Raw genomic sequence first — 25,831 nt, 5'->3', positions numbered from 1 at the left:
GCTCCTTCCCAGAAGCAGCCCAATAGGCGGACACTATTCATAGGCACAGGTAGTAAGTAACCAGAACGCCCCCTCAATGTCTGTTTTGGCCATTAGGGTGCCCCTTCCCAACTTCTTGACCCACCTGATTGCCTTGTCAAAGGATGTACGGTATATACAACTGTACTTGGTTCTGCGTCGATGTTGTCGTTTACTGACCTGCCCCTTGGATATGACAAATGGTGGATTAGTCCGAATGTATTGGGTTCCGTTTTTGGCACGACTCTCAACGGGGATACCACTACATCTTGTAAGGAAAGTGTTCTGAATGGAGCCGCCATTCTACCTAAAGATATTTATTTTTTTAATTTTCTTGTCACGACGTTTGGGAGTTGGTAGGCTGATTTTAGATTTTCACTCCAGCCCTTCTTGATTTTAGAAAGGCATGACATGCCTATATCTGTGTCTCCTCCTCCTTTTACTCCTCCACCTCTTTTCTTTTCGCATGACTATATGTACTTGTCACTTTTTCATGTGTTAGTTGTGTCTTCTGAGCAGTTTGTCAGCTTTTGGACACCTTTGAAGGTGTTTTCTATGTGTTTCTATGTCTTTTTGTTTGCCTGCCATTGGTTTTAATGGTGTTCGACGAACAGTTCGGCGACCATACCGGTGTTCGACGAACCGAACCCGAACACTACAGGGGTGGCTCAACTCTAATAAAGACCCCTTAAAGTGACTTCAAATGTGTTGTGGTCCCTAAAAAAATGGTTTTGTAAATTTTGTTGGAAAAATGAGAAATCGCTGGTCAACTTTTAACCCTTATAACTCCCTAATTAAAAAAAAATTTTGGTTCCAAAATTGTGCTGATGTAAAGTAGACATGTGGGAAATGTTATTTATTAACTATTTTGTGTGACATATCTCTCTTATTTAAGGGCATAAAAATTTAAATTTTGAAAATTTAAAAATTTTCTAAATTTTTGCCAAATTTCTGTTTGTTTCACAAATAATCGCAAGTGATATCGAAGAAATTTTACCACAATCATGAATTACAATATGTCACGAAAAAACAATCTAAGAATCAGGGGGATCCGTTGAAGCATTCCAGAGTTATTACATCATAAAGTGACAGTGGTCAGAATTGTAAAAATTGGCCTGGTCATTAACGTGCAAACCACTTTGGGTTGTAAAGGGGTTAATGAGAAAAAAAAGAACTTTTTTTAATTTACCAAATGGCTGCAATGAACCAAAGAGTGAAAAATTTAAAGGGGTCTGAATACTTTCCGTACCCACTGTATATGTATGTCCCTTATCCTTGACCCCAACCTGGTATATGTCCTCCATTCTGCCTCTGTTCTTTAGTGTACAGAAAAAAATAAACTATTACACTCACCAGGGGCAAACATAGAAGTGATGGGGCCCCATAACAGAAGTATAATGCACTCCCCATAATCCTCCATACAGTATAATGCACAGCCTATAGTCATCCATGTAGTATAATGCACAGCCCATAGTCCGTACATGTAGTGTAATGCACAGCCCATGGTCCATACATGTAGTGTAATGCACAGCCCATAGTCCATACATGTAGTGTAATGCACAGCCTATAGTCCGCACATGTAGTATAATGCACAGCCCATAGTCCGTACATGTAGTATAATGCACAGCCTATAGTCCATACATGTAGTATAATGCACAACCCATACATGTAGCATAATGCACAGCCCATACATGTAGTATAATGCACAGCCCATAGTCTGTACATGTAGTATAATGCGCAGCCCATAGTCCGTACATGTAGTATAATGCACAGCCCATAGTCCATACATGTAGTATAATGCACAGCCCATAGTCCGTACATGTAGTATAATGCACAGCCCCTGGTCCGTACATGTAGTATAATGCACAGCCCCTGGTCCGTACATGTAGTATAATGCACAGCCCATAGTCCACACATCTAGTATAATGCACAGCCCATAGTCATCCATGTAGTATAATGCACAGCCCATAGTCATACATGTAGTATAATGCACAGCCCACAGTCATCCATGTAGTATAATGCACAGCCCATACTCTTACATGTAGTAGTGTGGCCAAGGGCATCGTGTACTCGCTGATTTAAAAAAAAAACCATTATACTCAGCTTCTCTCCGCTCCCTCGCCTCACGGTGTCTTTTTTCTGGAGCTGCCAGCTGACTTCAGCCCCTAATGACGTACATGCCGATGTCAGCTGCTGGCCTCTGATAGGTCAGCAGCGTGTATTGTGGCTCTTGAGCGGAATATCAGTCCGAGAACACACATCCAGCTGCAGCAGGGGTTGGTGTTGGCTGGGCCCGGTCACAGGAGCGACTGCGGTCATTAAGCCTCTCAATATAATGCTCTCACACATAGGCGGATTATAATGAGGGCAATCCGGGCTCTTCGGCCGGGCCAGCACTGCAGCAGTTTACTTCCCTGTGCTGGCCCGGCCATGTCACAGCTAGGAGACACAGCCCTGTGCGCGGCCGTGTTTCCTAGCTGTGACGTCACGCAGTGCGCGCCCGGCCTGCACTGCTACTTACCACCGGAGAGGAGCAGGAGCCAGGAGGGCTGGAGCCGAGCCGGGGGATGGTTAGTGTGTGTGTGTCTGTGTGTGTGTGTCTGTGTGTGTGTCTGTATGTGTGTGTGTCTGTGTGTGTGTCTGTGTGTGTGTGTGTCTCTGTCTCTGTGTGTGTGTGTATGTGTGTGTGTGTATGTGTGTGTGCAGGCAGATATCATTGTGTGATGTCTGTTTATATGTATTTTTGTGTTTCAAATGTGTTTATGCGTGTATGTATATGTTTGTGTGTGTGTGTGCGTGACTGCGTGCGGCCTCCTGCTGAGTATAGATGGCACCGTGCAGCCTCCTGCTGTCTCTGGGGGGGCGCCGTGCGGCCTCCCGCCATGTATAGATGGCTACGTGCGGCCTCCTGCCGTGTATAGATGGCTACGTGTGGCCTCCCGCCGTGTATAGATGGCTTTTTGTGGCCTCCCGCCGTGTATAGATGGGTACGTGCGACCTCCCGCCGTGTATAGATGGCTATGTGCGGCCTCCTGCTGTGTATAGATGGCTACGTGTGCTCAATATTGAGACATACAATTAATGTAAGGCTATGTGCCCACGATGCAGAAATGCTCCGGATTTTTTTTGAGCGTTTCTGCATCTCCCTGGCAGAAAAAACGCATGCGGATTGTACATGCGGATTGTACATGCGTTTTTCCTGCCAGGGACATGCGGATGTGAAGCGTTGTTCACATATAGTGTGACCGTAAAAGAATGGTAAAACATAAATATATAATTACCTTCTGATAGCCTGCTGGCGTCAGCGGTCGCGTGACCCATCACATGACTAAATGACGTCACGGCGGGTCCTTTTCAGACCATCGTGAGCTGCCGGCAAGCCAGGACGCATCGGATAAAGACACCGGGGGCCATCAGAAGGTAAGTATGACATTTATTTTTTATTTTATTCTTTTTTTACAGGTTCCATGGTACCCGGGTCCGGAGGAGAGTCTCCTCTTCTCCAAACCTGGGTACCATCCGCACATTGAAACGCATGGATTCTGCATGTACAGATGCAGTGATGCGGATTCCATGTGTTCCAGTGCACGTCAATGGCGGTGAAATTGCCGCGCTTCCGCAAAATAATTGGTAGTGCTGCGGATTTTTCCACAATGATAATCCGCAGCGGAAATTTCTGCAGCATGTGCACAGCACATGCGGATTATCATTGGGGAACATGGCAGGCCTTCTACCAAGCATTTTTTAAGCATTTCTGCAGCGGAATTGCCGCTGCGGAAATGCTTAAAAAGCGCGTAGTGGGCACACAGCCTAAAAAAATTATTATAATTAATATTGTGCCAAATTAATTTCACGTGAACTATCACATGATCTATCACAGGGGATCATGTGACATGTCACGTGATACATCAGGTGTGTGTGTGGGAGGGGGGGGCCCGCACCTTCTAAACTGCCCGGGGCCCTTGCTACTCTTAATCCACCCCTGTTCTCGTAGTACCTCTATTTCCCCACACCGTATAATGTTCTCACAGTACCGCCATCTTCCCACATACAGTATAATGTTCTCACAGTTCCGCAATCTTCCCACATACAGCATAATGTTGTCACAGTCCCGCCAACCCCCCATATACAATAATAATATTCCCATAATACCACCATCCCCCCCACATACAATATAATGATCCCACAGTACCACCATCCCCCCACATACAATATAATGATCCCACAGTGCCGCCATCCCTTAATTTTATTTTATGTTTTTACACTTGGTTTTCTTTTTTTTAGTGTTTTTCATGTAATATATGGAAGCCTACAGGAAAATGCTAAAAGAAACATAATATCCAGAAAAGAAAAACACTGTACAAGGAGACATTAGCATCAAATAACTCCTGTCTTGGTGTTCTTACAAACAAGCTCTTATAAATGAGATGTAACGTGATAAAAGATTACAACCTGGGAAAGACGGGAAACATTCATCCAGACAGTCGGTGATGATGTAGTTAGTGACGGACTCTGGCCAAATTTGTTTCTAGAGCCGTATTAGAAGATGAAGATCTCATCCTCATCATGAAGTTGTTATTTCTCATGTCACGTGTAATGTATATGACGAGAATTAGCGTTCTGGAAGATGAGTCTATAAGAAACGTATTCAGCTGCAGACTCCGAGGAACAAACTGCTTGTTGTCTGTGGCCTAAAATATATAGGTTTTATTAGTATGTCAGGGACAAAAGCAGAATGTTGTAAAATAATAAAAATACCATTGCTGATTGGGTTTCTGGGTGATTCTTACTGAAGCAGTGGCCAACTTAGCCAGTGATTGGAAGTATGGAGGAGATGTCTAAGTCAGCCAATCAACTTATGTTCCAGTCCATAAAAGACTAGAGAATACAACATCTACACATTCTATCTCCTGATATATTTCCCTTATTGTCTCCAGTAATTGTATTAATACACAGAATTCTTTACGATGTTCCATCGGCTCATCTTCTTCTCATTCAGGTCTCTACAATATCGGATCCTCTCAGTGAAGATCTTCTATATTAAGAGAATTTTTCTGAATAACCTATCAAGGATGGATATGGACAGAGACAAGATGGCGGAGAGGATATTACACCTCACCCTAGAGATCCGGCTTACTGGAGAGGTGAGAGATTCTGATGACGTCACATTACATCATTCTTATGTATGGGAATAACAGATGGACAGAACTGGAGAGGTGAGGACTCTGGAAATGTCTGGAGTGAGATTTATGAATGTGTCTCTCCATAATCAGGATTACACAGTAGTGAAGACGACCTCTAGTGAGCGATGTCAGGACCCTGTGTCTGAGGGATGGGGAAGACCCCTGAGCTCAATCACAGGGCCCCCACCTCACCCCCTGATACATGAGGACATCAATGACCAGAAGATCCTAGAACTCGCCTACAAGATGATTGAGCTGCTGACTGGAGAGGTGACACTGCTGGGAATGCTGGGACATTATACAGTAACGCTATGAAGGGATCGGGGGGATGACGATATCATTGTATGTGTCAGGTTCCTATAAGGTGTCAGGATGTCGCTGTCTATTTCTCCATGGAGGAGTGGGAGTATTTAGAAGGACACAAAGATCTGTACAAGGACGTCATGATGGAGGTTCCCCAGCCCCTCACATCACCAGGTAATAGACAGGACTAAATACACACAGCCTATAATTATCTTATCTAATTATGTGTAAAAAATTAATTCAGTTCCTGTATGTTTCCTCCAGATATATCCAGTAAGAGGACAACACCAGAGAGATGTCCCCATCCTCTTCTTCCACAGGACTGTAAACAAGAAGACCCCAATGTTCCTCAGGATCATCAGGTAGATGGAGAGAAGGTGTCATGAGATCTCCCCTATGATGTGTAGACGGCTGTGAAGGTCTTGTGCTCAGTCTTGTTTTATCCACCAGTATTATATGTTTTATACTTGTGTAATGAGAATGGTGGAGATGGCAGGATTAGTGCTAGTCATAGATGTGACTTCTCCATCTGTCTGTGACTTTTACAATATTTGTTTCAGGGTGAAGATCTGACCCATATTAATACTACAGAGACATATGTGAGGGGTGATGAGCGGTGTAAAGAGGAGATTCCTACATATGACTACCCAGGTGAGTAGTGACCACTAAATGCAGAGAAGTCACAGATTCTTCTCAGTCCCCGTCTGTGGCTGTTTTATCGGTGGTGTAGTCCGGCCGTATCACAATCGTGTGATCACCATTTTACCTCTAGATCACAACATTTTAGTCCATCCAAAAATGTTCATATTACTTTGTGTAATTGTAAAAGCCTTTTCTGTTGAACTTACAACCTGGAGGATCCACCTGCCCCCTGGTATTAGATGATGCTGACCGTTGCCTGCCCAGATCTGTAAACTACAAAGCCAAATGACAGCGTACGTAGAATGTGCTGACAAGTTAGAAAATCACTTGAAGAAAAATTATAATGGACCTGTAAGAGAAAGCGGAGAGTAATGATGCTGTTGGCTTCCTAGATCCCTGATATATTATTGGATGAATCTACCTTCTCTCCCTTCTGTGCTGCTGAATGTGCTCATATGGTCCCTACAAGACCAGGTCCAGTCTTTCTGGCCAAACTTCACTTTTATTATCGACAACATTAAATGTGCAGTGAGGCCAAGTGTGAATTTCTGTACAATAACAACAGACCTTCCCTTTATCCTGACTTTTCAGTTTCTTATCAAACCAACTAACTTCAAATAGTATTGCGATAAACTACATAAAAAACATTACACCCGTGCCATGATATATCTCAAAGCTGTGCGTGGCTGACGGCTGTAATATACGTTTATTCACGCCTGCAGGAGATGTGTTGGCATGGCTCGAGCCCTGGTTTCATGGATTCACTTCACGCCATAAATTCCATTATGTTTTCAATCCTAAAGAATTCAGATTACTGCACAATCTCTCCTGAAATGGGGGCACTAATACTTTCTCTACTCCTCTGCTCAGGACTCATAGTAGCTCCAATGGTCCACCATAAATGAGTGCAATTCCGGTTTAGATCTGAAGTTCTCTCCCCTGATAAATACGTTGTTGTTAGGGATGTAAGATATCTTTTATTCTGTATTTTTTTCCAGGTTCATTTTGTATGATAGCTTTAATGTGGTGGGATTGGCCTCTGTAACTCCCTGGTAGTCTTTAAAAGAAGGTCTCCATTACGTCTTCCCAATACCTGAGATCTAAATTTAAGACACCTCGGCTCTGCACTATTATAAAAAGTTCTCCTTCAATGTCTAATATTTCTTCTTGAAACTCATCTGATAGAAAATATTGTCCCTTATGATAGTTTAGATTGCCAAGAGCCACCGAGCCCCATACTCCAATTACCCCAGAGAGGTTTCACCACTAGTTACTCATTTTTTACTGATGGAGACTGTTAGGTTTGATCATTTCAGTAGATGTTTTATTGTCTATAGTCACAGTTTTTGACTACAGTAGTTAGTGCCCAAAATACTCTGATTTAACCTCTTCCTGCAGCCAGTTTTGTGTTCCTAATCAGGCCCCATTTTTGAAATCTGACGTGTCACTTTATGTCGTGATAACTTTGGAATTCTTCACAAAGGATAATAGGAAACAAATGGACCTTACAGATTATTTTCCAACTTCTCTTGAATCCGACAATACCCTGTATACGGTTGTACACTACTATCTGTGCACAAGGCAGGTTAAGAAGGGAAGGAGCGACATTTGGCTATTTGAATGTAGATCTTGCTGGAATAGTTTGCGGACACAAAGTATTGGGGGCACTGTTCATGGTCACCTGGCAGCGCAAAAGATGGCCACCACGAACAGGCTTGGCGCTATCTACTCCAGATCCCAGGGATTGCCTTACTCATCACCCTTTAACGTCAAGAAGAATAGTCAGATAGCCGGGTCAGAACCAGGAGGGCAGAGAAAATACAAAATCAGAAGACACCAGTAGTCAGTAAACGGGCCGAGGTCACAACTGGAAACAAATATGTGGCACCCCAGGGGTCTGGTTGCCACAGTAATAGAAATATTATGTCTGAGAGCAAGTGGGAGGTTTCTCTGGTCAGGAGCCCTAAGCATGCAACACGGCCCACCCAGACCTGGGAGGGGAGGAATCTGCCCTTATAAACTGGGTCTGGGGCGGGATTAGTGAGTGAAGTCCCAGACAGAGACGCAGTCAGGTCTGGAGGACAGCAGACACAGGGAAAGTGACAACAGGAGCTCTGTAGGAGCAGGAGCGAGTGCCAGAGGCTGGAAGCTAGAAAGCTCGCCTTGGCTGAAGACACTAAACCCGGACACGGAGTCCGAGGCTGTGGGGACATCCAGGTCCAGCAGCAGAATCCAACCGGCAGGGGATTCCATGTCCTCTGGCCTTAGAAGCCCGGAGGCACGGTCATAAGCAAGGGACCAGCACCGCCATCGTGAAGCGGAGACTAACGGAAGGCCCCAAGTCACCGGCCATACGGGTGAGCACCACACGGTATACTCAGGGACGTGGGCTACTTCTACCCGCATAGAGCAAGGTAGCCAGGAAAAAGTGCAGATAGTCGGGGAGGCCTACAACTCCACCTGGCCAGGGGAGATCCTACTTGCTTACAGACTGACCAGGCCCCTACTGCTAACCAGTACTCCCGGGAGGGTCTGCGTTATACCATCAGTAAAGACCCTGAACTGCACCACACTTCTCTGTGTTTCATCGCTGCACCAGCACCATCAGTATTGGGACGCTCACACCATCACTCCCATCATCCACTCTAGCTGCCCTGAGGCAATACTTCTCCCGTGGGGAGTTATCCCATGCTTGGCTGCGCATACAACATCAGCCTCAGCGGTCTGCAGCGCAGCGGCGGTCCCCACTGACCGCAATCCACGGGTGGCGTAGTCGGACATTTGTCATCACACTCAGACTGCCACTGGTTTGACCGCCCAGGGCATGGACCGGGTCACCACCACACTGAGACTACAACCCCCAGCGATCCAGCTCCGGTTATCCCCTGCACCAGCACAGGCCCAGGGGGTGCGTCAACTTTGGCTTAGTCGGCAGGATTTCGTGCCCGCAACCACCGGGTACTGCGTGCCTGAAAAAGACTTTTGTACTTACCTGTGGCGAAGTTTCCCGCCGTCCAGAGCCGTTTCCCGTCATCGGACGCCATCTTGGGTCGTTTCCCGCAGTCTTCTGCCATCTTCCCGCCATCCGCAGCTGCTTCTCGCCTTCGGACGCCATCTTCGGGACGCCGCACAGGAAGAAGAGGGGCGTGGACGCCGAAAGCGCGCGAGATCCGAAGCTCCGCTCCACACACTGACGCTGCGCAAGGTCCTGGAAGGGAAGAAGAGCGACGCTGACGTCATTGGAGCGCGACGCCAGGTCCTCTACCCCGACGATTGACTGCGGATCCGCGGCCTACGGAAGAAGAGCATCGCAAGGTAGGCCACGGTCCTCTAGGGGGGTAGAAGGATGTCGGACACCGAGGGGAGCTCCACCGCCACACCGGCTGCCAGCGCAACCGCTGCAGCGGTCATGCCATTCACCATGCCCTATATCCCGGGGGCAACCTGGCTACCCCAGTACTCAGGGGAGTCACATACTCTAAGTGACTTTAGGGAAAAACTGGATAGCCTCTTCCAGGTATACCCCCTCACAGAAGAGGAAAAAGTGAGCATCCTGGTTGCCCAGTTAATCGAGGCAGCCCAAAGGGAGGTAAAGTCCTGGTCACCTGGGAAGAAGAAGACTGTCAGAGAGATACTAGCCCGGCTGAAAGACACATTTGACACCCGCACCTCAGCCGAGATAAAACTCAGATTTTACGGGTGCAAACAGCGGGCATATGAAAGTATAAGAGACTATGCTCTAAACCTACAAGAGGCCCTGAGAGCCATTAAGCAGGCAGACCCTGACAGCGTGGGAAATTAAGACAAGCTGTTGACCGAACAATTTATTGAGGGTCTACTGTGCAATGCCCACCGAACCCAGTTGCAAGCAATGGCCTTACAGGACCCTGACCTGGACTTTGCACAGTTCAAGGACAGAGCCATCCGGGTGCTCCGAGAACCGGCACCAGGTGGCACTGTGACCCACAGGCGCCCTGCTATCACTTATCACCAGGACGCGGCGCCCTTGTCTGCAGGGCCTGTGGCAGCTGATGCGCAGGCTTTGAACAATAACCCGGCTACAGACCTGCACCATCAGGTCCAAGAGCTGACTATGAGTGTTGCCGCGCTAACCAGAACTGTGCAGTCTTTACAGGTCTCTTCTCCAGGAAAGATCCAGCTGGCATCCGGACCGGAGGACGTCCCGTGGCGCCGACTGAGGAGGACCCCACCGGCCAGAGGAAGACCCAGCGACCGATACAACGAGGACAGACGACCCATCTGCCGCCGCTGCAATCAACTCGGACATATGGCAAGGTACTGTCATTTAAACGGGCACAACCTGGGGTAGAGGGCCAACCCCCAGGCATAAGATCATCAGGCCTATCGAACTGGTGTGACAAATATGTAGGGGGACGTCCGGTCTTGCCTGTGGTACTGGATGGCATTCCTATGAGTGCCCTACTAGACACCGGGTCACAGGTCACCACCATCCCGTACGTGCTCTTCAAGCGGTACTGGAATGACTCGGACCTAACCCGCTACCCAGATGACGACCTGAGCATTATCGCCAGCAATGGTCAGCCCGTGCCACAGATAGGATTTAAGGAGGTGACCATCAAGGTCGGTAAAGTTGAACTGCCGGCACAAGGACTGATCATTGTGGACATTGACCGTCGCGAGAGTCACCCAAAAATAACCCTAGGTACTAATGTAATCGAAAACTGTCTTGCAGAGGTGATTCTTATTTTGCAACAGGTTGCCAAGAACGCCAGTTCCAGCCAGCAGCGTGTCCTCCAAAAAGAGATCCGGGCACTGATGAAACGGCAACAGGTGAAACTATCTGGTGGTGAGATAGGTAGCATGAGAATGTGTGACCCGTTCCCTATTGCCATGCCCCCAAAAAGTGAGATGATGATTTGGTGCCGGGCAGCTATTGGTCTAAGAGGTAGAGACTACCAAGCAATGGTAGAACCCGTCTACTCAGACAGTAGGCCCACCATTTTGACAGCACGGGGGGTGGTCGATGTACACCATGGGAGGGTGCCCGTCCGCATCATAAATATCGGGGAGAGAGAAGTATACCTGCCCCGGTATGCCACGCTAGCCAAATTGTTCACCATCAACCAGAACTCTGTACAGGCTGTGGAACCCTTGCCTCCATCTCAACCAGAGGAAGGTAACGGCTCTAAGAAACCACTGGAGGACTGGTGTCAGCAACTGCATTTGGGTACTGACTCCACTCCCTCACACCAAAAACAGGGAGTCTATCGGGTGGTTCAAGAGTACGAGAGAGTGTTTAGTAAACACCCGCTAGACTTCGGGCGAGTAAAGGGGGTAGAACATCACATCCCCACGGGAGACCATCCTCCCATAAAGGAGGGATACCGACCCGTACCCCCTGCACACTATCAACATGCCAAGGGGATGCTAAAAGACATGAAGGAGGCTGGGGTAATTAGGGACAGCTGTAGCCCCTGGGCAGCTCCACTAATCTAATTGAAAAAGAAAGATCACACCATGAGAATGTATGTAGACTACAGGAAGGTCAACCGTATCACACACAAAGATGCGTACCCGTTACCAAAGATAGAAGAGTCCTTAGCTGCATTAAAATCTGCTAACTTCTTCTCTACTTTGGATCTCACTAGCGGGTACTGGCAGGTTCCTGTAGCAGAGGAGGACCGGGAGAAGACCGCATTCACCACCCCGATGGGCCTCAGCGAATTTAACTGTTTGCCATTCGGGCTCTGCAACGCACCAGGAACCTTCCAACGGTTGATGGAATGCTGTCTGGGACACCGGAACTTCGAAACGGTCCTATTATACCTGGACGATGTCATCGTCTGTTCCAAGACCTATGAGGACCATCTGGAACACCTGGCAGAAGTGTTTGAAGCCCTGGCGAACTATGGCCTAAAGGTAAAACCCTCGAAGTGTCATCTACTGAAGCCAAAGGTACAGTACCTGGGACACGTGGTGAGTGCTGACGGAGTGGCTCCCGACCCTGACAAGATCACCGTGATTAAGGACTGGCCAAGACCATCCAGCATAAAGGAAGTGCGGCAGTTCCTCGGGTTGGTAGGCTACTACCGAAGATTCATTCCCGGTTTTACCAAGAAGGCAGCTCCTATGCAGGACCTCCTGATAGGCCAGTCCAGGAAGGCCAAAAACCAGAAGCCACCCTTCAAATGGGAAAAGCTGGAAGAGGAGTCCTTCCGCCAGCTGAAGATGGCCCTCACGGGGGATGAAATCCTGGCGTACCCTGATTACAGCCAGCCCTTTATCCTCCACACGGACGCAAGCAACATCAGGCTAGGAGCCGTACTGTCCCAGATCCAGCAGGGGAGAGAACGGGTAATTGCTTACGCCAGCCGAAAACTGCGACCCACGGAAAGAAACCCTGAGAATTACAGCTCTTTCAAGCTAGAGTTCCTGGCAGTGGTGTAGGCAGTAACCGAACGTTTCAAGCATTACCTTGCCTCTTCCAGGTTCACAGTGTACACGGACAACAACCAGTTGACACACCTGGACACTGCAAGACTGGGTGCCCTGGAGCAGAGATGGATGGCCCGCCTGTCCAATTATGAGTTCACGATCAAATACCGGGCAGGACGTTCCAATACCAACACGGACGCCCTGTCCAGGATGCCAAACCTACCGGATGAAGGGGAGGATCCAGAAGAATTGGAAGAGATCAAACTCCCTGCGTTTCACCGTCATGGGATTACCCAGTATTCCCACCGTGTGAGGGGCCAGCGATCCGCTACGTTCAACCCCTTACCCCACTACAACTGGGCGGAGACGCAAGACGGTGACCCCGCAGTCCATCTGGTGAAGGAGATGCTGACCCAGGCTGACGCCCGCCTGGACCCAGACGCTCCGGAAGAGACCAAGCAACTGTGGACGGAGAAGAGCAGACTGTTTCTCTACAAGGAGAAGTTGTGCCGCAGAATGGTCAATTCCCGGACACATGAGCTGATCTGGCAGGTTGTGGTACCGAGACGGGATGCAGCTATGGTGCTGGAGGCCTACCACAATGGGGCAGGGCACTTCGGATGGAAGAAGCTGGAGTTCCTGCTGCGTGAGCGGTTCTACTGGATAGGCATGAGAGGAGCCATTGAGAGGTGGTGTAGAGACTGTAGCCCGTGCAATCTAAGAAGAAGGGACCGTGCCAGCCAGAGGACTCCCCTGCAGCCCATTATCACCAGGCAGCCGCTGGAACTGGTAGCTCTGGACCATGTTAAACTGGCTCCAAGCAGAAGCGGGTATGTCTACGCCCTAACCATCGTGGATCACTACTCCCGATTCCTAGTGGTGGTCCCCGTCAAAGACTTAACAGCACAAACAGCAGCTAGAGCCTTCCACCTGCACTTCTGCCGCCCACACGGGTACCCGGACCAAGTGCTGACGGACCAAGGACCAGACTTCGAAGCGGAGGTCTTCCAGGAGTTCTGAAACCTGTATGGCTGCAAGAAGATAAGAACAACGCCCTATCACCCCCAAACCAATGGACTCTGCGAGAAGATGAACCAGGTGTTGATAGATCTGCTAAAAACATTGCCCCTGGAAGAACGCAGTCTGTAGCCTGAGAAACTGCTCGATCTGGTGGACCTGTATAACCACATCCCGGTAGGTTCCACCAACTGTACCCCGGCTTACCTAATGCGAGCAAGACCTGGTAAGCTGCCTGTTGACCTGGATATGGGAGTCCTGACACCCGAGGACACCTCACCAGAGGCAGACTGGGATACAGAACGGCAGCAGCAGTACCGGAAAGTACAGGAGAGCGTCGAGCGAAGTCTCTGTCAATCAAGAGAAAGGCAGGAGAGGACTTATAACCAACATGCTCCCGCTGTTCCCCTGGTACCTGGAGAGCCGGTCTTGAAAAGAAAAAGGCGGCTCCATAAGTTGGACGACCAGTGGAAAAAGGACCCGTACACCGTACTGCCCTCAAGCCACAATAATCCAAAGGTGTACGTCATCAGCAAGGATGGAGGAGAGACCACAGCCACTGTCTCCAGAGACCACCTGAAAAAGTGCCCCGAGAAGTTGCAAAGCACGGATGAAGATCAGGAAGACCCTCAACCCGTAGAGGAAAAGGAGGAAATGATCAGCACCGTACTCGGAGACTTTCCCCGGTCCTGGACACAAGTAAACAACGCTATCGTGGTGCCCGTCCTCACCTTTCTCCAGCCAGCCCCTCAAGTGCCTACAGAAGACCAGGTAGAGCTGGAAGAGCAGCCGGCCCAGGAGGCAGAAGAGTCCACACCAGCAGCCCAGGAGAATCAACCCTCTGCTAGTAGTGTGCCTGCCGTGCCCCTAGTGAGCCAAAGAGTGCGCAGACAGCTGCCCAGCTTGCCCATAACACCTCCTACACCCTGTAGTGCAGAACCAGTTAGTGAGCTCCGTAGGTCCACTAGAGTCACTAGAGGTCAGATGCCCGCTCGCTGGAAAATATAAAGTAATGCACTGTAAATTTACCTGTTTCTTGAAAATGTTTATGGTTTGTTTGTTGCCTGTTATTAATTATGTTTCTCAGTTACCCTGCAGATTTCTATGGACTAACAGGTTATGGACACTGGATAACCGGAACAATCTTGTAGATAGTTGCACATTGTGCCTCTTGCGAAGACGGCCGCAGAAGAGAAAACCTGTCTGGCGTGGCCTCCTTGCGGTCCAAAGTAGCTAGCTTCAGCCTTGCAGCCACGCCCAGGGCCAACGCAAGGGGTTTGCTTTGGACAGGTGCCCTACTTCGCTTAAAACTTCACCTTGGGTGATATGGACACCCGGTTGCGGACACGCCGTGACCTTTAAAGAACTAAAGCTACTTGTAAATATGTTATTGTGTTATTGTTATACCCTGCATTTATGTTTCTTTAAAAATGTGTTTAGTCCCGGAGTACTAAAATTTCCTAGGGGGGAATGTGGCACCCCAGGGGTCTGGTTGCCACAGTAATAGAAATATTATGTCTGAGAGCAAGTGGGAGGTTTCTCTGGTCAGGAGCCCTAAGCATGCAACATGGCCCACCCAGACCTGGGAGGGGAGGAATCTGCCCTTATAAACTGGGTCTGGGGCGGGATTAGTGAGTGAAGTCCCAGACAGAGACGCAGTCAGGTCTGGAGGACAGCAGACACAGGGAAAGTGACAACAGGAGCTCTATAGGAGCAGGAGCGAGTGCCAGAGGCTGGAAGCTAGAAAGCTCGTCTTGGCTGAAGACACTAAACCCGGACACGGAGTCCGAGGCTGTGGGGACATCCAGGTCCAGCAGCAGAATCCAACCGGCAGGGGATTCCATGTCCTCTGGCCTTAGAAGCCCGGAGGCACGGTCACAAGCAAGGGACCAGCACCGCCATCGTGAAGCAGAGGCTAACGGAAGGCCCCAAGTCACCGGCCATACGGGTGAGCACCACACGGTATACTCAGGGACGTGGGCTACTTCTACCCACATAGAGCAAGGTAGCCAGGAAAGAGTGCAGATAGTCGGGGAGGCCTACAACTCCACCTGGCCAGGGGAGATCCTACTTGCTTACAGACTGACCAGGCCCCTACTGCTAACCAGTACTCCCGGGAGGGTCTGCGTTATACCATCAGTAAAGACCCTGAACTGCACCACACGTCTCTGTGTTTCATCACCGCACCAGCACCATCAGTACTGGGACGCTCACACCATCACTCCCATCATCCACTCTAGCTGCCCTGAGGCAATACTTCTCCCGTGGGGAGTTATCCCATGCTTGGCTGCGCATACATCATCAGCCTCAGCGGTCTGCAGCGCAGCGGCGGTCCCCACTGACCGCAATCCACGGGTGGCATAGTCGGACATTTGTCATCACACTCAGACTGCCACTGGTTTGACCGCCCTGGGCACGGACCGGGTCACCGCCACACTGAGACTACAACCCCCAGCGATCCGGCTCCGGGTATCCCCTGCACCAGCACAGGCCCAGGGGGTGCGTCAAATACACAAGCCGGGGGCTGAGCACAGAGGACTGAACCAGAGGAGAACAACGCTGTATCTGGCAGCCCCCGGCAATATGCTTCCTGCTTTAGTAGGGTGTGGTGCTCTCCAAATGGCTGAAGCAGGGAGCAGATTACTCCAGCTGGACAGCACACACACCCATACTGCCAGACTGGATCGTACTACTGATCGTACTACTGGCCCTAATCTTAGTGGCTGGACAGAACCTGCGCCGCCCAGAGCTTCTGGTTCTGACAGCTCCTCCATCACCAGCGCCACCTGCAGAATGAATAAGACGCTTCCTGGTGACAGAAGCAGACGTCGCATTAGCAGATCCCAGAGGAGATGGGTCACACCATTTGCGGAAGCCCTAATATAACAAAATGGTAGAAAACCAGAGCAGTAGAAATCCTCATAAAGTGACTCCATTTTGGAAATTATAATCTATAGACATAGCGATTATTTTGATTCCACAGGCACTTTCCAGAAATTAGCACGCAGTGGATGTTAGAGAGTGAAAATTGCACATTTGCCATTTCATTACCCAACACATAGTGCCCAGATTGTGCTCCAGGAGACACACACCATCAATTAAGTGGGTTCTTCTCACTATAGTAATGCCAAATACATGGATGATAAATGTGGTTTGGGCACACTGCAAGGCTCAGAAGTGAGGGGGAGATCTGACTTTGGGAGAGCGGATATTGCTGGATTGGTTTATGGAAGTGACGCGCCCCCTGGGCCGTGGGGTACTAGGTAGCCGTCCTGGTCGATGCTGGGAGAGGTCACGGTGGCTGTGACCCGGTCCGTGACCCAGGGTGGTCAATTAAAGGGGAAAAGTAAAAGGGGAATAAAGTTTTTAGAGATAATGTTCGTGACGCCACCTGTGGTTTGCGGCTATATAGAGCCGCCGCTGCGGTGCAGATTCTCTGGAGCTGATGGTGACGCAGCAGAAGAGTTGGTTCAGCTCTCCACAGGCAGAGCTTAGCTCCAGGGCAGTAGATGGGGATTTTATGAGGTAGATGTTTGTTGGTGCAGTGTAGTGCAGGGCTGGTGATGGCGCAGCAATTATTCAAGGACACAGTGGGGTGCAGTCTTCAGATTTTACTCACAGTTGTTAAGTTCCTCAGGTTGCACTTTCCGGATTATAACCGCCCATACCGTCCTGTGTCCTCCGGGGAAGTGATCCAGCAAACTCTCAGGTATTTCAGGATAACTTGCACGGGGCCCCGTTCTATGTATCTTTCCCGGTTGTCTCACTGCGCTGGCTCTCACCCTCCCGCCCTGCGCCTCACAATCAGTGTCCCAAGCCAGTAGCCTCGGGTCTTGTCGGGCGACGTGCAATCCCCTGGACCCTATGTGGCCACCTTTTCGGCGATGTAATTGTGGTTGTTGGCTGCAGCACCTTGAAAATGCAGCAGCCTCCGGTTATCTAGCTGAGCCTGGTTGTTCTCTACTAGTTTAGGGGCCGGTCCCCTCTCTGCGGCCTGATCCCTCCACGCCCGTGTAGATTCGGGTGCACAGGTGGCATCCGCACTCGCCGTGCACCTGGGATCCCCTCACTTCCTCTTGGAGCCCTCCTCACCGCTCCTCTCTTCTCTTCAGTCTCTCCTCATGGGCCTCTCAGACTGGGCCCTGCTCCTTTCTCCACTCCTCTGACCTGAGCTCCTGCTCCCAACTCTCTCTCCTCTGAACTGGACTGACTGAACTCCTAGATGGTTCCCCTACTTCTTATACTCCTTCTGTCGGTGCTCCCTTGATCTACTTCCTCTTCCCATACCCACTACATGGTTCCACCCTCCAGCTAGGGACCAGGGACTGTGATCTCCCTTAGGAGCAATCTCGCCCTTCCCTACTGAAGTGGAGTGTATTGGATGCGTGTGTGTGGGTCCCGGGTAGTACTCCCACCTTACCTGAGAGTGGGGTACCACACCTCTGGGTGAGATGCAGTACCTCTGTGGCAACTGAACCCGCAGGGGCGCCACAGAAACCATGTTGATTCTCAAGACCCTTTGAGAATCTAATAATGTGGAATTTTTATTGGTATCATTTTTGCCTACTGTAAGAGGGCCGCCTCACATGTCCTTGAGGGAAGATATGTGTCGCTGAAGTTGGCAGCTTCAGTGATGTGAAACCGGGAAAGCATGCTCCAGCACACATAGTGCTGATAGTTTTAATAGGGCATATCAGGGCCGTTTTTCTCGAGCAGTCATAAGAGATGGGGGGATTGGCTGCTCACATATCCCCGCCCCAGGGCGTGTGTATAAAATGGAGACCAAGTGTCTCATTCAGTGTCTGTGGCTGGAGGTGTGGAGACCTCCAGAGTGTTTGAGGGTAAAAAGACACTGACTGTGAGCGGGTGAACCCGCCATGTTGGATGGACTGTTTCCTTTCTGTTTTGTTACACTGTGCCGGACAAGGTTTTCTTTTGTTTACTTCTGGAAGTGCGGTTTATGCAGCATAATAAACCTGCCTTGGACATTTTTAAAGAGACAGTGTCCCGTGCCTACCTCTAACGTGGCTAAGTGAGTACCGAACCCTACGCTACATAACATTGTTTGGCTTCTTATTCCATATTTTGGAGGCAGAATGAACAGTTGGACACCACGCTCTACTGGTTCATCCTATGAGGTTTTCTATTAGACTGTGAAATGTCATTCGGTCAATAACTTGCCATTTCTACAGACATTTTAAATACAATTAACACAAGAATCCCATAGAAAAATAAATAAAGATTGCATACCACTTCTAAATCAATCTAAACAAACACATCCCTGGGCTACATGCTAATCCAGGAAAATGAAGAAATATATGCTCAAGTTTAAAAATCTATTTTATTAGACACAAATCTAAAAAATAGAGGAATATTTAAACTTGAGCATATATCTCTTCATTTTCCTGGATTAGCATGTAGCCCAGGGATGTGTTTGTTTAGACATTTTAAGTAGAAATGTTCAAAAATATAAATTTCAAGGATATTTTATTCAAAATTAATAATTGTTTTTTTTCTTGGCAGACGACTGTACCAGAAGATCAGATGGACAGGAGATTTTTAAATCAGATGATCTTGAGATCCCACAAGTTACAATTGAAGTGAATGCCATTACTCCAGATATACCATCATCCCTTCACAGCAAAGATCTATCATCTGATCCTATGAAACAGGTCCTGTCTTCTGATTCATTACCGACTACTAAGGAAAATCAAAATAAAATAAGCATTAAAAAACGAACTGCTCCTAAAGGAAAGAAATCATTTTCACGTTCAGAAAATGGAAATAGTTTTACCCTCGAAAAGTCTATTCTAAAACATCAAAAAATACACACAGCGGACAATAGATTTTTTTGTTCCAAATGTGGAAAATGTTTTATCCAGAAATCAGTTTTTGTTATTCACCAGAGAACTCACACAGGGGAGAAGCCTTTTTCATGTTCAGAATGTGGGAAATGTTTCAACCGGAAAGCACATCTAAATAACCACCAGAGAACCCGCACAGGGGAGAAGCCCTTTTCCTGTTCAGAATGTGGGAAATGTTTTAACCAGAAATCAACTTTGGTTAAGCACCACAGAACCCACACAGGGAAGAAGCCTTTTTCATGTTCACAATGTGGGAAATGTTTTAACCAGAAAGCATATCTAAATAGCCACCACAGAACCCACATAGGGGAGAAGCCTTTTTCTTGTTCAGAATGTGGGAAATGTTTTAACCGGAAAGCACATCTTGATAGCCACCAGAGAACCCACACAGGGGAGAAGCCCTTTTCCTGTTCAGAATGTGGGAAATGTTTTAATCGTAAAATGATTCTTGATAGTCACAAGAGAACTCACACAAGGGAGAAGCCTTTTTGTTGTTCAGAATGTGGGAAATGTTTTAATCGTAAAATGAATCTTGAAAGTCACAAGAGAACCCACACAGGGGAGAAGCCCTTTTCCTGTTCAGAATGTGGGAAAAGTTTTAACCAAAAATCAGCTTTGGTTATGCACCAGAGAACCCACACAGGGGAGAAGCCTTTTTCATGTTCAGAATGTGGGAAATGTTTTAACCAAAAAGCAGCTTTGATTAAGCACCAGAGAACTCACACAGGGGAGAAGCCTGTTTCCTATTCTATTTTTTTTTAATCCAATAAATTTTTATTGAGATTTTTTTCATTATTTTTTTTTTTTTTTTGCAAAACAAGAAACCAGTACATACAATAATAAGATAACATACCATAGGGATGACATACATGCATCTCTCCTATATATCCTTTCAGCTTGCCCATTACTGCCTGATAACTTGCAGTTACTATATCTTACCATTAACATTCCACATTCTTGAAATCTCTTATATAACCATAATCTACTATATAAGCGTCTTATCCCATCTGTCTGTGTGTCTGTCTGTGTGTCTGTCTGTCTGTCCAAGAAATCCCGCGTCGCTCATTGGTCCAGCAGCGGCCAATCAGCGCCGCGGGATTTCTGAAAAAAGATGGCGGCCGTTAGCGGCTCATCTGCGGGACGCGACCAATCACCGATTTTGGCGCCACATTTAAATAGCGGCCGCGACCAATCACCAATCTTGCCGCCACATTTAAACACTGCTGTGCTAATTGGTTGCGGACGCCAGCCGCGACTAATCAGCGAGCTTGGCGCCAAATTTAACCAACGCTCTGCTCATTGGTTGCGGATGCCAGACGCGTCCAATCAGCGAGATTGGCGCCAAATTTAAACAACGCTCTGCTGATTGGTTGCGGACTCCAGCCGCGTCCAATCAGCGAGATTGGCGCCAAATTTAAGCAACGCTCTGCTGATTGATCGCGGTCGCTGGCCGAGATCAATCAGCAGTATTGGCGCAAAATTTAAACACCGCTCTGCTGATTGGTCGCGGTTGTCGGCCGGGACCAATCAGCAGTATTGGTGCCAAATTTAAACCTCACTCTGCTGATTGGTCGCAACCACCGGCCGCGACCAATCTGCGTTTTTTGTGCCAAATTTAAACCCCGCTCTGCTGATTTGTCGTGGTCCCCGGCCGCGACCCATCAGCATTATTGGCGCCAAATTTAAACCCCGCTCTGCTGATTGGTCGCAGCCGCCAGCCGCGAACAATCAGCGAGATTGGCGCCAAATTTAAACACCGCTCTGCTGATTGGTCGAGGCCGCCAGTCGCGACCAATCAGCGAGATTGGCGTCAAACTTAAACAACGCTCTGCTGATTGGTCGCGGACTCCAGACGTGACCAATCAGCGAGATTGGCGCCAAATTTAAGCAACGCTCTGCTGATTGGTCGCGGTCGCCAGTCGCGACCAATCAGTGAGATTGGCGCCAAATTTAAACAACGCTCTGCTGATTGGTCGCGGACTCCAGACGCGACCAATCAGCGAGATTGGCGCCAAATTTAAGCAACGCTCTGCTGATTGGTCGCGATCGCTGGCCGAGATCAATCAGCAGTATTGGCGCAAAATTTCAACACCGCTCTGCTGATTGGTCGCGGTTGTCGGCCGTGACCAATCAGCAGTATTGGCGCCAAATTTAAACCTCACTCTGCTGATTGGTCGCAACCACCAGCCGCGACCAATCTGCATTTTTTTGTGTCAAATTTAAACAACGCTCTGCTGATTGGTCGCGGTCGCCGGCCGCGACAAATCAGCAGTATTGGGGCCAAATTTAAATCCCGCTCTGCTAATTGTTTGCACCCGTCGGACGCGCCAATCAGCAATTTTGGCGCCAAATGTAAACCCCGCTCTGCTGATTGGTTGCGGTCGCCGGCCACGACCAATCAGCAGTATTGGCACAAAATTTAAACCCCGCTCTGCTGATTGGTAGCGGTCGCCGGCCGCGACCAATCAGCAGTATTGGAGCCAAATTTAAATCTCGCTCTGCTAATTAGTCGCAACCACCGGCTGTGACCAATCAGCCATATTGGTGCCAAATTTAAACACCGCTTCGCTGATTGGTCGCAGTGGCCGGCCGCGACCAAGCAGAGAAATTGGCGCCAAATTTAAACACCGCTCTGCTGATTATTCGCGACCGGTAACCGCGACCAATCAGCATTATTATTGCCAAATTTAAACACCGCTCTGCTGATTGGTCGCTGGCTGCGACCAATCAGCATTATTGGCGCCAAATTTAAACCCCGCTCTGCTGATTAGTCGCGACCGCCGGCCGTGACCAAGCAGCGATTTAGGCGCCAAATTTTAACACCGCTTTGCTGATTGGTCACGGTTGCCGGCCTCGACCAATCAGCGATTTTGGCGCAAAATTTAAACACTGCTCCGCTGATTGCGCCCGGTCGGCCGCATACCTATTCTAGAATACCCAATGCGTTAGAATCGGGCCACCATCTAGTATTGTAATAAACATTATAATCCTATACACATATAGGTGTGCTATATTATCCATACCACATGTTAAGGAATTCCAATACACATTACAATGAAACATTAGACCTCGCCAATACCCCCCTTCTCTCATAAGTCATTGTCTCTCCTACAATAACCCCCTTGATGGCATTCCAGGTGTATCCAACCATAAGCCCTATATTTTCTCAAATTTTTTTATTCAGTTTTGTTTTTTATATACCCCTTTTTCTAATCTGATAATATTATTTATCCTATCTTTGAGTTCACTAATTTCTGGAGGTGAGGGGTTAATCCATTTGGATGCAATATGTTTCCTAGCTTGAAATAAAATATGTGAAATCCCTATTGAAATTGGGTCAAATTCCATATCATCCTCTAATATACCTAATAGGCATTTTTTGGGTCTGGTTGAATATCTATTTTATATACCCTCTTTATATTAGACAGAACTCCTTTCCAGTATTTACCGTATTTTTCGGACTATAAGACGCACCTTTTTCCTCCAAAAGTTTGGAGGAAAATGGGGGGTGCGTCTTATAGTCCGAATGTTGCTGGGGGGGAGCGGTATCTATTATATATATATATAATTCTGTGCTGGGGGGAGCAGTCGTGGCGGAGGAGTGGGGCACAGGAGGCAGCAGCCGCCTGCTGCAGCCTACACTGTCCCCGCTGCTAAAGAAAATGAAAATTCACTGCTCCCCACACCCATAGGCGTGGGGAGCACTGAATATTCATGCTCCTTAATAGCGGCACACAGTGTATCAACAACTCAGTGTCTATTCCCCTTTTTTCTCCCTTTCCAAAGTTTTTTTATATTTTAAGGGTCCAGATCTTATTATATGACACCACGAATGGGTTATAAACTTTTCCCCTGTTTTTCCTTTTTGCATTTTTTTCTCTTTTGATATAATGATTCTCCGGCTCCCTATGGAGTATGTCCGGGTACACCATATTTACTTACACCTTTGCTTTTGATGAGGCTTGATCATCACGCTGCATTGTACTATATCATTGAATATTGTATTACATTGTGATTATAGTAGAGATTATCCTCCACATGCTCTAATGAAATGATTTTTTGTCCGTCTTTCCTGTATGATGTTTTTGAATTCTACCCTTTCCCTTATTTTTTTATCCACATAATGTTTCTGTACTTATATATTTTTTTTTTCTATGCATTAGAGTCTCATGAAGGTCGTGGCTGAACGACCGAAACGTCACATGTTGTGGATTGCATTTTTCATGAATCTCTAAAGGAACTTTAATTATTTGATTAAAAATTATATTTCATACTACTGAATGAGTGCCGGATTCTATATTCACAGTGTATCAGCAGCGCGGCTGCTGCTGCTGCCGAGCGATCGCATGTGCCCGCTATTAAAGGGCATGAATATTCACCCCCTCTCCACGCCCATGATGGAAGGAGGTTTGCACTCAATATCTGACAATACATGGTCCCATTCATTCTTTCATGTACACGGATTAGTCGTCCTTGTCCCTTGGCAGAGAAACAGCTCCAAAGCATGATGTTGCCACCCCCATGCTTCACAGTAGGTATGGTGTTCTTTCGATGCAATTCAGCATTCTTTCTCCTCCAAATATGACGAGTTCTGTTTCTACCAAACAGTTCTACTTTGGTTTCATCTGACCATATGACATTCTCCCAATACTCTTCTGAATAATCCAAATGCTCTCTAGCAAACGTCACAGGGGCCCGGACATGTAATGGCTTAAGCAGGGGGACACGTCTGGCACTGCAGGATCTGAGTCCCTGGCAGTGTAGTGTGTTACTGATGGTAACCTGTGTAACTGATGGTAACCTGTGTAACATTGGTCCCCGCTCTCTGCAGGTCATTCACTAGGTCCCCTCGTGTGGTTCTGGGATTTTTGCTCACCGTTCTTGAGATCATTTTGACCCCACGGGGTGAGATCTTGTGTTGAGCCCCAGATCAAGGGAGATTATCAGTGGTTTTGTATGTCTTCCATTTTCTAATTATCGCACCCACAGTTGATTTCTTCACACCAAGCTGCTCGCCTATTGCAGATTCAGTCTTCCCAGCCTGGTGCAGGGCTAGACTTTTGTTTCTGGTGTCCTTCAACAGCTCTTTGGTCTTCACCATAGTGGAGTTTGGAGTGTGGCTGTTTGAGGTTGCAGACAGGTGTCTTTTATACTGATAACAAGTTCAAACAGGTGCCAGTACTACAGGTAATAAGTGGAGGACAGAGGAGCCTCTTACATAAGAAGTTACAGGTCTGTGAGAGCCAGAAATCTTGTTTGTTTGTAATTGACCAAATACTTATCTTCCACCAAAATTTGAAAAAAATTTCTTTCTAAATCAGACAATGTGATTTTCAGGATTTGTTTTCTCATTTTGTCTCTCATAGTTGAGGTCGACCTATGATGTCAATTACAGGCCTCTCTCATCTTTTTAAGTGGGAGAACTTGCACAATTGGTGGCGGACTAAATACTTTTTTTCCCCACTGTATATTGGTGCATTAGGAATCACCAAAACACCAGATTCCTTGTCACTTTGTAGTTATTCACATTTTATCCTAGCCTATCCATATAAGAGAACGAAACTTGCTATGAATTTTCTGAAAATGGGAATTATGGATCAAAATAGGGGCATTATGCAGAATGTATAAGAGCTGGGGCATCAATATAATTTTTAATAAGTTCCCTCTTCCTACAGCTGATAATGATAATCTCCACCACGCATCGATTTTCTTTTTATACTTTTCCAGAAGAAGATATAGATTCAGTGCAATGTAATCCTGAGATCTTTTTGTTATATTTATACCAAGGTATTAGAATTTCTCAACCCTTTGTATTCGTGTATGTTCTAATATGCTCGAATTAGGGATATCATCAAATGGTAGAATAACCGACTTATCCCGATTAATGGACAGGCCTGACCATTCACCAAACTCTCCAATAATGTTCAGAATAGGATCAATAGACTTCTGGATATCACCTACTGTACATATATAACTGTTTGTGTATTATACAATCACTGTATTTTATGTAGTGTGGGCCCCCGCTTCTGAGGTGCCACCATGTAACCAATTGCTTGTGAAATAAAGGTTTTTGACCAAACTCATGTTTGGTGTTTCTGATTATTCCCAAATGGTCTGCCATTCATATCCTAGCATAGATATGTCACCATCTTATTGGTACTAGACAATTGTCTGATACGTAGATACTTTCCTTTGGTTTAATATATATTATTTGCTTCGTTCAATTTTTGTTTTGTTGTGTTAACCCCTTTACCCCCGAACGTGGTTTGCTCGTTAATGACCGGGCCAATTTTTACAATTCTGGCCACTGTCACTTTATGAGGTAATTACTCTGGAACGCTTCAACGGATCCCCCTGATTCTGAGATTATTTTTTGTGACATATTGT

General features: G+C 47.5%; 1 protein-coding gene across 1 annotated transcript in view; it reads left to right on the top strand.

Moving 5' to 3' along the window:
• The window catches only part of LOC141206982 (uncharacterized), a 33,441-nt gene extending 12,958 nt beyond the window's left edge, over positions 1-20,483 (top strand). Inside the window, exons 3-4 of the mRNA XM_073664341.1 lie at positions 5,292-5,319; positions 19,104-20,483. Of these exons, the coding sequence (XP_073520442.1) occupies positions 5,292-5,319; positions 19,104-20,206 (1,131 nt within the window). The 3' untranslated portion in view covers positions 20,207-20,483. The remainder of the gene's footprint in view (positions 1-5,291; positions 5,320-19,103) is intronic.
• Positions 20,484-25,831: the final 5,348 nt, after the last annotated feature.

This window comes from Phyllobates terribilis, unplaced genomic scaffold (genome assembly GCF_046119375.1).
Source record: "Phyllobates terribilis strain yellow unplaced genomic scaffold, ASM4611937v1 Scaffold_156__1_contigs__length_4398808, whole genome shotgun sequence".
Taxonomy (NCBI): Eukaryota; Metazoa; Chordata; class Amphibia; order Anura; family Dendrobatidae; genus Phyllobates; species Phyllobates terribilis.
The sequence above is the reverse complement of the archived record's forward strand: the minus strand, read 5'-3'. Positions and strand labels throughout refer to the sequence as shown.